A 14,788-nucleotide genomic window follows, 5' to 3' on the forward strand; every position below is an offset into this window, starting at 1 on the left:
AACTACCATCAATAATTTATTTATTAAGTACAAAATTCAACCACTTCTCTACCTCCAAAAGACTTCACTGCTACTTTTGATGCAAAGGAAATTTTCTGCCTGCATCATTTGCAGTCAGCCCTAGGGTCATGGAGGGCAAAGTCTGTATTTTCAGGACTTCATAAAACCACACACCATGAACAGCATTCACTTTATAGTGAATAAATATACTTAATAAAGTATTTGTAATCTCTAATTCACAGCCAGCTCTTCAGAAATTATATGATATATGAATAATGCAGATCACTGTCCCTAACATGCTCTTTCTTCACTTCATGCCTTCTGCCATTTTTAGAATTCCAGCTTGTTACACTGTTTTAAACTACAGTGGCTCAAGAAGGCATATGGCTCTCAATATGCATATTAAGAGTGTTAAATTTGAACAGATGAAACCTGAAAGTACAGATTCTAATATTTCCTATATTCCTCAGAACAAAAAAAAATTCACTGCACATTCCAGTCTGAAGTACAGTATTTTGCTAAATTAACCACTGAATTTACACAAGAACAGCTGAATAAAAATGTAAGTTGATCTGCCATTGCTCACATGTTTACCATAGTCTTATTAAAACTGAGATCAACACACATGGGCTCTACAGTTCCTCACACTATTTCTGTAATAGTTTTAACACAAAATTTCATATAGTTTTGAAATTATAATGGCAGCAAGCAAGTTCAAGCATAGAAAAATAGATGAGAAACGTACTGCTTATATCATGTTCTAAAAAGTCAAAAGTAAAATATGTGAGACTTCATCAAGATGCTAGTGGATTTTTCTTGCTGAAATAACTGAGGAAAGTGTTCAGATTCATTTAAAGTAAAAAGCATCTTACAATCAATCATCTTGGTATAAATGAAAATGGAAAGAAGTAATTCACAAACTTCTCTGGAAGCAACCAGTGTTGTTTGCAAACAGGATTACAAAGCAATGTTTTAAAACACTGTTTCTCAGATTTAGCAATACAGATGGAAACTCCATTCACCAAAAAAAAAAAAAACCCATCAGACATTGAATAACCAAACTACTGACCATTGGTCAAAGAACATATAGTGGAACTTTTTCAGATTTCAACAATGACATGCCAAAGAATTATCACCGAACAGGTAATTGATTGTATTGTTTACAAGATCTCTCTAGTCTCTGTGGTGGGTGGATTTGTTAGGATTTCTTTTCAGAAGTACTTAAAAAATTCAAGATAAGGCTTTTCCTTTCCCTTTGCAAAAATTTAGTCAGGATATTTGCTGTTCTTTATATGTTGTGGAGGACAAAAACCTAAACAACCATAATCTATAAGAGGAGAAAAAAAACAGCTTAAATTAGACACTGAACATATCTCAAAGTGTTCACAAAGATAAGAGCTCTAAAGCAGGTGGGTAAAGTTTTAATACACATCAATTCCATTGTAAAAACAAATAACAAGGTTATTAGTTGTCACTATATGGAATAGCTACCGGTTTCCACATCAGGCAGGCTTCCTGCTGAAGAGGGAATTACTAAATTAAGACAAGGATCAAAAACAACTGGCTATTATTTCATAGTAATAATAATAATAAAAAAAAAATCATTGATAATAATTGATGACTAGTTTTTTAAATATTTACACTGGGCTTGTTTACACAGTGAGAATGGAAAGGCAAGGACTACTGTGGTTTGGGCTTTCTATTAATGCATAAAATGCATCAGTTGCAGCTTTAAGGTTATTGCACACACATGAAACAGTTCTTCCTAAGATATTAGAAGGCTTCCTTCAGCAAGATCCTTTTCCTCTCTAGGAATGTTCATGCCCTTTCATGACCTGAAATTTTCTGTAGTTTGTTGTTTTGTATCTCCAAAGTAATTAAGTTAAACTATTTTTGTCTTCAGTTTATGATACAGCTTGCAAGGCTGCTGCTTTTCATGTGTACCAACACCAATAATGTTTATACTAGACCTTAATGTTAAAAATTCTAATTGAGATGAGCATCTACTTGTAATTCCCACTTCCAGTTTCTGATAAAGACATGGAGATGAGTGAGCATACATCACAGCTGGAGAGGTCTAACTTGGCAAAGAAGAAACAGCACAAAGCTACATTTTAACATTTTAGTCTGTGCTTAGATCCTTTAAAGTTTGTGAACACCATGATGGAAATAAACAATCAAACATAGAAAGCATGACAATATAGAGGAGAATTTACTCCACAAAATGCATTTTTTTGCTATTTTGTTTAGCAACAACAGAAAGGACAAGATGCTTTTCTCATAAGAGAAACTTTACAGAAGAAGTTCTGTAGGTGAAGAAACAGGCCACTACAGCTTAACAAATACTAGCACACAGCATGCACTTCAAATATTGAACAACATGCACTTGAAGTATTTCAAGCTCAGTGTGCACACACAACTCCACATGAACGTGGCTAAAAAGTCCTGTGATTGAAGCCAGTCTGCTTGCTTTCTTCACCACGTCCTCACTTCTCTTCATATTTATCCCCACCAGAAAAAGTTCAATGGTCAACTTGTTAATAGCACATGCAAGGCCATATAATGGATTTTTCAGAACATTTAGACACACGCTAATAAAATAAAATAGGATAAAGGTGGGTGTATCACAGATTAGACTATACTGATTCAACCTTTTCCACTTTTCTAGAGGCAAAGATAGAACTACCATCTCTTTGTTGGTCGTACCAATCTGAACTTTAGTAAGGCACTTGGTGATGGCATATAGGAAACTACAGTGACAACTGGAGGAGCAGAAAAAAGATGATACTCAACAACAAAAAGGACAAAGTCGTAGAGTAATGGAAAAATCATGCACTGGAATGCGCAACTAGTAACAGTTATGCGCTGTAATGTGCCTGTAGCACGTGCTCTAATGTACGGATACTGTGTGTATATACTATACAGGTGTGTATGTACAATAAACCACCTGTACTATACAGTGTGAAGTCATTACCTGGAAATTATCAAGGACAAGAGCAGGCCAAAGGTACCTAAAGTGACAGCAACTGCAGCTAAGCAAAGGTTGGGTACAATCACACAACTGTGTCGGGTAGTAATTTCTAGTAGACATCAGCAAACATTAATATTATATGACGCACTGTTATGACATTCCTTGCAATACTATGCACAGTTTCAGTCACCCTCATTCAAAAACACAGGTTCAGAGGACAATTCCAATTTCTCTTTAAATCTTCTAAAACTCAGGTCAAGAAGCAGCCATTTTTTCTTTACCAGTTTGGAGGTGACCAGACAGAGAAAAAAACATTCCAGGAGAGAGGTTACCACATGGAAAGGTGAAAACTAGGAATTGCAAGATTGCTCACCAATACAGAGGAAACAGAAGCTCTGGATGAGTTTTTCAGAGTAAATGAGTAATGAGGGGATAAAAGTTTTCAGAGGAATTGTATTGCTGTGATAATTTAAAGAAGAGCTCAAGGACAATTCTCTTCCAGTTCTGACTACCAGTATACTGAAAGAAGACCTAAGAACACTAGCACAGTGTTATGGACAAAAATAATGGGCAAATAATTCAGACCAAAGCACACTTGCTTAACTGGCCTGAATTTTAAATTGTTTCTTTTGGTAGTAAAAAACGTTAGATGACCTTGCAAGTAATGTTACCTGCTTTCCACAGATTTGTCATTGCTATTACTTTCCACAGTAAAACATTTTAATTTATGCTTCCAAATAGCAACAAGTAGCACAATTCTGACTATTTACTTCTGCCTTTAATAACATGTGTTCACAATAGATTTTCAAAGTTTGATACGTAAGTGTTAGCCAAACTACAGCTGTTCATTTTCCCACTCTACTGTTCGTCAGATCTTGACTCCTCCTTCCTACCCACCCAACTCTTGCCTTTTTGCCTTCAGTTTTTTTACCTGAACCCTACAATCACTCTACATCCATTTTCTGCCTCCCTATAAATGTCCTAGTGCCCATATTTTTACGTGATTTTATCTTGTGAGTTGGGAGACCGGGGTCCTGAAAGCATCAGGGCAGAATGAGCATCCTGCAGCACAGTTATGTCTCTCCTGAGACACCTTACAAGAAACCCACCCAGAAACACATCACATCTCAAACAAAAATGCAAGGAGTATCAAGAGTGTTACACCCTATTCAGGCTTAAAATAAAACAATCAATCTCTGAAAAAGACAACTAGGACTTCAGACTTCAAAGTTCAAGTTTTTCCAAACAAATTAATTTTGTTCATAGGATTTCTGTATTTCAGAACCACTGTAATTAAAGCAAGAATAGTTACACATGTATCCTATGTTCCCTTTACAAAGAGCTGAACAATTCAGAAAAAGTATCAGCAAGAGATTTAAGAAATAGTCAGAAAGAAAGTACACAAGTTCTATTTATCTCTTTCACATTCAAGCAGTCAAAATTCTCAAAAAAACTCGGCAAGTAATCTGTAAATAGTGGTGCACTAACATCTCTCACATGGACCAAAGAACACTTGACAAGGAAAATATAATTTGAATAATTTTTTGTTTCTGTAATAAAAGACTGCTAGTTCCTCATCCAAAACAACACAGGAAAACATGTGGAAAAAGTTCCAAAATTAATAAAACTGCATCTCTTCTGAAATAAAATTAAGCATTAAAAAACCCAAAGGAACAGGTAATGAACTAGAATGACTCACTTGAACTGGAACTGCTCTCACTTCAACTTCATTCAAGTCAACACAGAAGTCACTACTTATCAAAAGCACTGAGCACTCAAAATAGCACTCAAGATACTTTAAAAACTTGCAAACATTTGAGCTATCAAGTTAAATTTGTTTTCTCAATCATTACAATAATTTCCACGATTATTAAAAGTTTTCTCTAATAGTAGCAGCTTTGCTACTTGCGAGTAAAAAAAAAAACAAAACACATACAACCCCTTCCCAAAAAAAACCCCCAGATAACCAACAAATCACAAACCAAAGCAAAACCAACCAACCAAAACTTAAAACAATTCTACTCTTCAAGAAACTTACCCACTACAAAAATTAAAACAGCCTGAAACTTGCAACTCAGGCTTCTTCTCAACAGGCTAAAGCCAAAAGTGGAGGCTTTGGTAGAGGCATCAGCAGGTTTCCTGACACAATTATAGGAAGAGAAGACCCCACTCTACTAGATCTACTCAGTTTAAAACATAAATATTCAACACAGAATAACTCTGTGTCAACTCAACACAGCTGGGACAGCAGGAAGATTATGAAACTACATTTCAATTTCTATGTAACAAGATTATTTCAAGCAAAAGGAGTCCAGAAGTTGGACTTGATTATCTTTGTGGGTTCCTTCCAACTCAGGATATTCAACGATCCTATGAAAAGTATATAAATTATTGGGGTTTTTTTAAATCGAAGTTTCTCCACAAGGATAACTTCAAGGTATTTTTAACCATATGATTTTATGCCCACAAGACATCATTATCCATGCTTATGAGTAAGCCCTAAGAAAATTTAGTGCCCTTTAAATCAGTCATGTGTAATTCAAATCACAGCTGCACACCAGGAAAAATTTTATCTACTAGTAAAATGTAACTATGCTCTACTTTAACAAAACTTATTTCTACCTGGTTTTCAAGTACCATCAGATTTAAGCTAAAAAAGTGACATTTTGAAAATGCTACAAAAGATAATATTAAAAAGGTCAGATTATTTTTAGACAAGACAGAAAGTATCTAACTGATCAGGAACAGTCTTGATTTCATGTCAAAACTATACCCAACACAATGACTGCTGGCCTAAAATTAAAATCTAAACTATAAAGAATGTACATATAGAACCCACACCACAACACTACCTTGGATGATAAAACTTCTCAGACAGTAAGTCAAAAAATAAGTAACTCTCAGGCATAAAGATGAAAATGAAACATTTTTCAAGTAAACTGCAACATTGTTATTTTCCTTTTATTTCCCTATTTTGTTCCTTTTACTCTGCTTGAATAGAGAACCTTACAAGTGGTATAACTTTCAACTTGATCAGCTGTTTGCTCACACTAGGAAAATGCAGCAGTCAGTAGAACTACTATACAAAGTTTCCTTTTCATGCACTTGTTCTAGAGTTCCAGGTAGACAACCAAGACTTAAAAAGAAATCACTCCTTTCATTCACCAGCCCTAAACCTCATTCCAACAGCAAAAACTGCAAGAATTGAAAGAACCGGTTCTACTCAAGAAGTCATAAAGCATCTTTTTCCTTAAAAAAACCCCCACCACCTCACTTAAAAGAAAGGAAGCCTCCACATGTAAGTACAGAGATGAAAACAACTGAAATTTATTAAACAGCTGATAAGGTGACAAACCATCTCATTCCCTAAGGTTTGCTAGTTCCAAGCAACTTAACAGGAACTTAAGACAAAAAAAATCTAACAAATATTGATTGGAAATTTTAAAGCACCTGTTTCAAAACAGGGTGCAACTCTTTCATATTTTGTGTCTTCCCTTTTTACAACGCACCAGAAGTTGTAAATAAAATTTAAATTAACTGACTTACCTTTTTATCTTCTTTTACTTTGTGGGGTTTCTTTTTCATTTTTTTATCATCCAATTCTTGATCCGATGTAATAGCAGGATTATCTATGCCACCCTTCCATGTTTCAACAGGTGAAAGAAGTGGGTCTTCTTCACTTCCACGATGTCTTCCTTTTCTTTTAGGTTTAGAGGTGGTAAAAGCCTCATCATCACTTGCATCTGAATGTGTTCTCCTATAGTAAGACTTGGCTTTGCTGAACAGTGTCTTAGACTTGTATTTGTATTTTGAAGGCCTTCTTTCCCCATGACTTTTGGCTACTCTATCAGAAAACCCATTTTCTTCCTCACCTTGGGTATTTATAACAATTGAGTTTCGAACTTTAATAATACGATTCTGACTATCCTCTGGAACTGCATAGATATCATCTGCAAAGCCTTTGTGTTTGTAAACCATGTCAATAGGTTCAGCATAGTTGTCAGATTGGTCTGTATCTTCTGGTGGTGCTGCAGGCACTCGAGAAGGCTGTTTCCTGGGGTTTTTGCCAATACCTGCCTCAATTGTTTTCAGGAGGTTAGGATCCAGTTTTTTCACATTTGTTCTTGGAACAAGTGGTTTCGGTTTTATTGGAGGAGGCACTTTATGGTTGCGTTCATGGTCATGACAATTGATTGGCGTACTGTGAATAGGATACTCATTTCCTTCCAAATCCAGTCGGTACTTCGAACGATCACTAGGTGCTGGGAGTAACCTTACATCATCACCAATCGGACTGTAAGGCGGTGGTCCTTCGGCATCATCCTCTGAATCTGGGTAATTATAGTCAAGGGAACTTCCTCTCGGCGATCTTGGAAAAACATCTTCACTTGTATGCGTTGATTCCCTTGTGCTGTCTGACATGTAGGAACTTTCAATCATGTTTTTCTTCTCTAATACATCACTGAAGAACAATGTGAAAACCTCAGTTTGACGATGATATTGAGATAATGAATATAAAGCTGTAAACTTCGCAGTAATTTCTGTTGCTATGTGTTCTCCTTCAGTCATGAGTTCCTTGATTGCTTCATTCTCAAAGAAGTCCGCCTGGCTATCAGTAACAGCCACTAACTGGACAGGAATCGTATCCTGAACTTCAGAAAGAAATGCCCGAAGCATTCCCATGGATGCCTTTCGCTTCGCAGAATAGACCAGTATATATCCATGAACAAGTTCATCTTTCCTTACACCAATTGAAGAATGGTATGATAATATAGTTATCTGTATTCGACGTCTCTTTTCACCTATTATTTTATCAAGCATCAAAGAATTATTCTGGCCAGCCTGAGCAGCACTACAGGAGTGAGAATCAAGGAAAGGTGAAAGAATAAGATCCACACTGAATGGATCACCACACATGGCACACATGACAATCCTTAAGTCAGCTTCTGACAGATCTTTAATAGTGGGAACTGGACTTACAACATCAAAATTGTGTTTAACTGCTTCCAGTACTCCCCTTAGAGCTTGTTTTATTTGGGCCTCATTAAATTTGCGTGGGTATGTACCAGCAGGCACATCTACAAAAGGACACTGTAACTTGTTAGCCAATTGCTGTCCCTGATGTCTCAGAATAGGTAGATTCTTGCTAACACTGTCCCTCTGGTTAGCCAATATTAATGTAAATGAAAGATTAGCCATATACTTGTCTCTCCTTATCTGAGATGCTTCAGCCCTTATTTTTGCAATGCACTCCCCAATAAAAGTCAGTGATTCAATAGAGTTAAACACGCAGAAACAACCATGTGGTTTGAAGGCTGAGGTCCACAACTGAGTCAGCAGGTATGGGGATTTGGCATCAACAGGCCTAAGATCTAGTTCATATATTTTTCCATCTAATGCATATTCATCATCAGTGGATTGTGTCCGAATTTCATTTGCCAATTCTTGTGCAAGGCCATCTTTGCCCAAAATGAAAAGATTAATTTTATCAATGTTGGCACTATCATGGTATAAATTTGAGCGTCCATGGTCTAGTTGCAGAAGACTGTTGGCAAGCAACTCTTCTACTTTTATGTCCATGCAGTTTTGGCCACTAAGACAAGTTTCTTTAGTTGGGTGATATACAAATCCTATGTGTTTGAGCAGAAGAGATTCTCTATCAGGTGCAAGTTTCTGTAAAGCTTTGTATCTAGGTTCTTCACTCAGAACTGCATGAATTTCACTCATTTTATCTGTACTTGGTGTTGCATTAAGATCCAGATCATAAAATAGCTCTGAATGTTCAAAAAGCATTTCCTGAAACTCCTCTTTGGCTTTTTCAACAATCTCCCTCTGATGCCTACCATACACTTCCTTACTATCTGCATCAGTGATGTATTTGAATGCTTCGTCATCCACCACAAAACATATAACTTCTTCCCACGGCTGCCCGGGTGAAATGAATTGGATTTTCTCAAGAGTTTTTTTGAATTTCTCTTTCATTTCAACCCTCCTTTTTTCGGATATAAGATGCTGCACATGGTTTTGATAAACTTTTTCTGCCTCTAGGGTAGTGAGAAGGTCAAATGGAATCCTTCTGTCATTCACTTTATCTATGTGGTCAGTTTCATCCCAGGGTGTTTTTTCAAGCACTACAAAACAGGACTGGAAGTCAGGCCTTTTCTCCATTACCTTCAAGGCTTCTGACCAGCTCAAAAGTTCAATCTCATCTAGATTTGACAGAAGAGTATTAAGAGCTCTTGGCAATGCATTAATGTACTCCTCTTTTCTCTTTCTAATATGTTCCTGTTTAAGTTGCTCTATGTGTTTTGAAAATGTGGTTTTGGCCTTTTTTGTTCCTTCCAAATTTATGTACTCTTCATAATCAGGGTGGTTTTTCAGCTTGTTACTAACGGTTTTCCAAGTTGCATGATAGTCTCTCACAGTTTGGACAAGTTTTTCAAACTTATCTGTTGCCGTAACAACTAACTGTCTTTGAGTTTTATAGGCATCCAGATAGGGGATTATTTTAGGTTTACCACGAGTTTTATCCATCATTTGTACCAGTGCAGTAAAACATGTTTCAACATTGACATTGAATCTTGCCGATGTTTCCACGACCACAAGGTTCTTCTTATTTGAAGCAAAGGCCTGAACCTCTCGCAGATAATGATCCACACATTCATCACATTTTGTTGCTGCTATTATTATGGGTTTTTTAGACTTTGAGAGCTGGATATAAAGATTATTCACAAATTTAAGTTGATCATCAAACTTCCTATTGCATCCTTGGCTTACATCAATGCACAATAAAAACCCATCTATGTTTAATTTCCCTTCAGGCATTTGTTTTTGCTCAAAGTCTTGCTCCAAGCCTAGCTGATCTGTGCAAATGTACATTAGTTTTTCTGCGGACTGCAGTTTGGAGGCAGCTGCACGTTTTATGTACGGTTGTAAATTTGTACTCCGATGAGGCAAGAAAGTCTGATCATCAATGAACTCAGTCTGTTCAATTACATGAATTCTGCACTCAATTCCATCCTCACCACTTTGTGTTACGTCACCCCAGTACAAAAAGTGATCATTGTTAACAACTCTTCCTCCAAAGTCAATTGTGCTAAGCACAGAGGTATGCTCAGGATAATATTCATCTGCTTTTGATCGAACGAATCTATTGCACAAACATGACTTTCCGACTCCACAATTACCTTTATCCTTTTCAGTTCCAGACAGTCCAACAACACTAACAGCATAAGATGGGGGGCGTGGCTCTTTGTTTTTTGCCATCATAACTTTCCTCTCATCCTTTTGCAATTATCAAGGTAACTGTATGCAGTTTTCATTCTGGAAAAGGTTCCTACAAATTTAAATTGTATATCCAGGGTTCCAAAAATCGCTTTCAGTCATTCCTGCTTCAGCTTGTGATTAAGACAAACTCAGACAACCATGACAAGGAGGATCATCTTCCTAAAAAATACAGAGAAAAAAAGATTGTTCAAGATTGCAGGTATTTCTTTAAAATATTCATTAAAAAAGGAGATTTTAAGAAGCACTTTTACTTGATCACCCTGATTTTCTGTGTATATGAAAATTCTTCAACTTCTTTGAACAAGGTTTTAAATTCACAGTTCAGTATGAACTATAGTTAATGCTATTTATACGACAAATTTAAAAATAAACAGATTTTAGGCACAGTTTAGTAGTAGTTTGTCAGCTGTTTTGATAGCTGATCAGCATTACTTCTAAAAAAAGAAAACCCACACCCAAATCCCCAAATTACTCTTTTCCTCCTTAACTTATGAATACTGGGCACTAAAAAGCAAAAATACAACATAAAACCTCTAAACCCAACCCAATATTCATGTACTTCTACTCACACTCACATTTTCACTAGGTATGCTCATCTGCATGAATAACACTACTTTTATGTGCATTTGTAGTTTTGAGCTTAGGTTGCAGTAAAGAAAACTTCAAAATAAGTAGTTGTAAAAGCAGGCAGTTGGCCGCATGGCTCAGCTGCTACCTATCTGCCAAAGTAGACTACTTTATTTGTACACTAACAGCAAACTGCTTTTAAGGTGATGTTTCAAACCTGAATACTACAGGAAAACACAAATATCATAAAAATACTAAGAGTAGGACTTATGTATAGATTTTAAGAATACAGTGTTGTCACTTCTTCTGTTTCTATTAAAAAAAACCAGACTTTTATTAACTGGAAACAAAAAAACTACTATATCTACATTCAGATGTTAACAGAATTACTACAAGGTTCCAGTGGCCTTATTGAAGCTGTCATCAAGTATAACAATTAAGACTACGTCTCAATTATTAATCAGAAGACTTTGCTTGCATGCATACTGCAAATGGAAATGTATTTGTTGGTTTTGAATCAATTACATTATGAGGAAGAAAGAAAAAACTGAATACCCAAATAACTGGTCCCAGTAGATTGTGACAAGTGGCATGAAATCTAGTTGGGGGCCAGTAACTAGAAGTGCACTCCATAGGCCAGTACTGGGTCCAACACTGTTCAGTATCTTCATTAATTACCTGGATGACAGGGGAGAATGTATCCTCAGCAAGTTTGCTGATGACAAAATTAGGAGGCGCGGGTGATACAGGCCTGCATGCAGGGAGGAATAACTCCATGTACCAGTATATGCTGGGAGCCACCTGCCTGAAGAGCAGCTGGACAGAAGGGGACCTGGGGATCCCAGTGGACGTGAACCCCAGCGGTGTGCACTTGTGGCAAACAAGGCTAAGAGTCCCCTGGGCAGCACTAGACAATTTACTGCCAGCAGGTCAAGGCAGGTGAACCTTCCCCTCTTTGCAGCACTGGTAAGGCCACACCTGATGCACTGCGCCCAGTTCTACAGTACAGGAGAGATACAGAACTATTGGAGAATGCAGCAGGGGGTTAAAGCACCACCAGCATCTCTCATTCAAGGAAAGGCTAGGAGGGCTAGGACTGTTTAACCTGGCAAAGAGAAGACTCAGGGAAGATCTCAGGGGAACATCAATGTGTACAAGTATTGGGAGGAAAGGTGCAAGGAAGGCAGAGCCAGACTCTTTTCAGTTGTGCCCCGGAAGAGGACAGGAGGCAATGGGCACAGACTAAAATACACAAGATGCCAAATGAACATCAGAAAATACTTTTTTTATTGTGAGGGTGACTGAGCACTGGTCTGGTTTGCCCAGAGAGGTTGCAAAGGCTCCTGCACCAAAGATATTCAAAAGAAACCTGGACACAGACCTGGGAAATCTGCCCTAGGTGACTGTTCTATACTCTGTGAAAATATTTTGATTAAAATACTTCTCATTTTCTTGGTAAGAAGACAACTATTACATGGCACTGTAAATGAAAGGTAGATACCACGGTACTTAACATATTTGTAAATGCTTTTACATTTGTAGAGTACAAAGTAACAACATAAAGGTACTTAAAACAAACATGCAAACAGCCCTTATAAGAACACAAATATAACAAGCATAGGTACTGAAATTTTAGTGTTACATACTTTGCCCTTCTTAGCATCAATTAACTAACCAAAATATAAAATACAAACTACATACATAAAACCAGCTATTAGTTATAGAAATTACAGAAAAAGGAAAGTACTTTTTTTAGGAAAAAAGTATCAACTTCATTACAAAATGAAGAGGAACACCTAATTTTCATACTTGAGAGCTCTTCTATTGCAAAAACTGAAACTTTTATGCCAGATTTTAGAATTATTTTTTGTTTAAATCAGATTACTCAAAGACACATTCAGAAAGACAACTTGTATTTGGAATTTTGCTTTTCACTGTTTCCACTGTGTTTATTATATTCTTAAAACACAGAATTTGGAGCTAACAGAAAATGGCTCCAGGAATAAAAATACTTAGCAAAAGTAACATCCTTTACAAGCAGTATTTATATTACTACAAATAAACCCAGTGTTTTCTTTCTAAAGCAAAGCTTATCATAGTAGCATCATTCAAACTGTTAGAATGAGAAATTTAGTCAGCACTTTCACTATAAAATGTTTTCTGTTTGCCACAGCACAATACAGATTTCATGTGGACTAAACTAGAACACAAAAATCTTCATCCACAGGATTACTTCATTTCATCAGGAAGACACTGTCAATTTGCAATTAGTTTATAAGAAACAATTAATACTTTCAGCTACTCTACATCATCAGTAACAAAGGTTGTTCCTCCTCCATCTATGAAATGTTTTGTTAAATTGATACATTTTTAAGCAAGTAAGTACAAGGAGTAAGATGAAAGGGGACACTGACAAAGGGAGAACAAACACATCAGTCTATCATTAAAGTTCTGACATGGAAGATTTTAACCATAGCAGAAGCTGAATCACTAAAGAGATTTAAAATCAGTGTGGGTTTGGTTTTTTTTTAAATACAGTTCCTACTTTGCACTGATTGTACAAAGTCACAAAATGAAATCTATTTTAATTAAGTAATACGACTGGTAAAAATCTGACATTATAATGGCTTCACATTTAATATGTAATCATCATTAAATTGCTCTCCAAATGGAAGATTTTTCATTTCACTATACCACGAATGTAAAGATACTTTTATAGTTTTGTACTGTTTTAAAGCACGTACACTGGAAATTAATTGTAAATTAGTTCCATTATCTTAGTTCAATCTGCCTAATTCAATTATAACAAATTGTAAATACTACGATTCACCCAACCCTCCCCCCCACCTTTGTTACAGATTCAAACAAGGGGTTGTTTGATTTCCCCAATTAATTTCAATCTTAGGATTGAAAATAATACATCTATGATATACAGAAAATTCTGAGGCACTCAGAAGATACAAAGTGTCTGACATCACCACAGGAATAATCTCTAACCATCTACAGATGCACTGTAGGACCTTGTCTCTACAGATTTTTAGATTTCCAAGTGTAGTTATAAAGAAATTAAGGTAGCATCTTGTACTTATTTACCCACCTTCCCCCTTAAACATAATAAAGGCCTAAAGCCCAAACTTACCCTTAGGAAAACGAGGTGCAAAGCAAGATGACTATCCTGCTGTGATCCTCCTGCAGTAATGTCACACATTTAAACAGTGCCCTTCAGTAAGTCCTTCCCTGAGGGATCTGAAAACAAAAAATAAGAACCATTAAAACTTTCAAGTTTATGAAGGAAGAAGCAGCAATCAGAGAAGGTACAACACTTCAGCTATGCATGAGGATTGTTTTCCTTATTTTAAACCCATAAACAAAACTCAAGATCTCAAGCTGGTACTTATCTAAGTTTAGAAGTTTTAAATCCTGTAAGTACACCTGTTAAAGGGGAGAGTTCTTACATGACTGTGATTTGAATTTCAACTTGATATTTCAACAATACCTAGTTTGCAGAAGGCTGTTCTGAAAAAAATTAATGCAGTTTCTCAGATAACATATAAAATGTGAGCTACAAAAATCACTAATCACTTGTAGAGTAATTTGGAATTCTAAAGTATTTAGAACACAGCTTTGTCAGATGAAGTTGGTATAGTCATAAGCACAAAATATATTAAACAAATGTATGTCTATGTACATATATTTTATTACTAGGAAAAAAAGTACAGTCTACCTCAAAACCTTTTTACTTGTAATACACCACTTCTAAATTAAAAGGCCTCCTGAACTGTGACAAATTAGAAATTGAAAGTATAATTATATTTGAAGATTTTGAATTCTCAACTAGGGTACAAGTTATTAATATAACCCTCTTAAGTGCTGATCTCACTGCAGGGATGCTACTATAAAGTAACAAAAAACTGAACTCTCTTCCACTGTTCTTCCCTTTGCATTCACACAAAACCCAGACTT

The 14,788-nt window shown here is 36.2% G+C and overlaps 1 protein-coding gene across 4 annotated transcripts in view; it reads right to left on the reverse strand.

The window, feature by feature from the left end:
- The window catches only part of ARHGAP5 (Rho GTPase activating protein 5), a 47,802-nt gene that overhangs the window by 26,346 nt on the left and 6,668 nt on the right, over positions 1-14,788 (reverse strand). For 3 of the 4 annotated variants that reach the window (XM_032110648.1, XM_032110645.1, XM_032110646.1), the window contains 2 exons: positions 13,965-14,071; positions 6,518-10,417 (listed from right to left, as the gene is read on the reverse strand). In XM_032110648.1, the coding sequence (XP_031966539.1) occupies positions 6,518-10,240 (3,723 nt within the window). In that variant the 5' untranslated portion in view covers positions 10,241-10,417; positions 13,965-14,071. Of the gene's footprint in view, positions 1-6,517; positions 10,418-11,380; positions 11,504-13,964; positions 14,072-14,788 lie in introns of all 4 variants that reach the window. The other variant, XM_032110647.1, reaches the window with a different exon arrangement.

Source organism: Corvus moneduloides, chromosome 6, assembly GCF_009650955.1.
Source record: "Corvus moneduloides isolate bCorMon1 chromosome 6, bCorMon1.pri, whole genome shotgun sequence".
NCBI classification, from domain to species: Eukaryota; Metazoa; Chordata; class Aves; order Passeriformes; family Corvidae; genus Corvus; species Corvus moneduloides.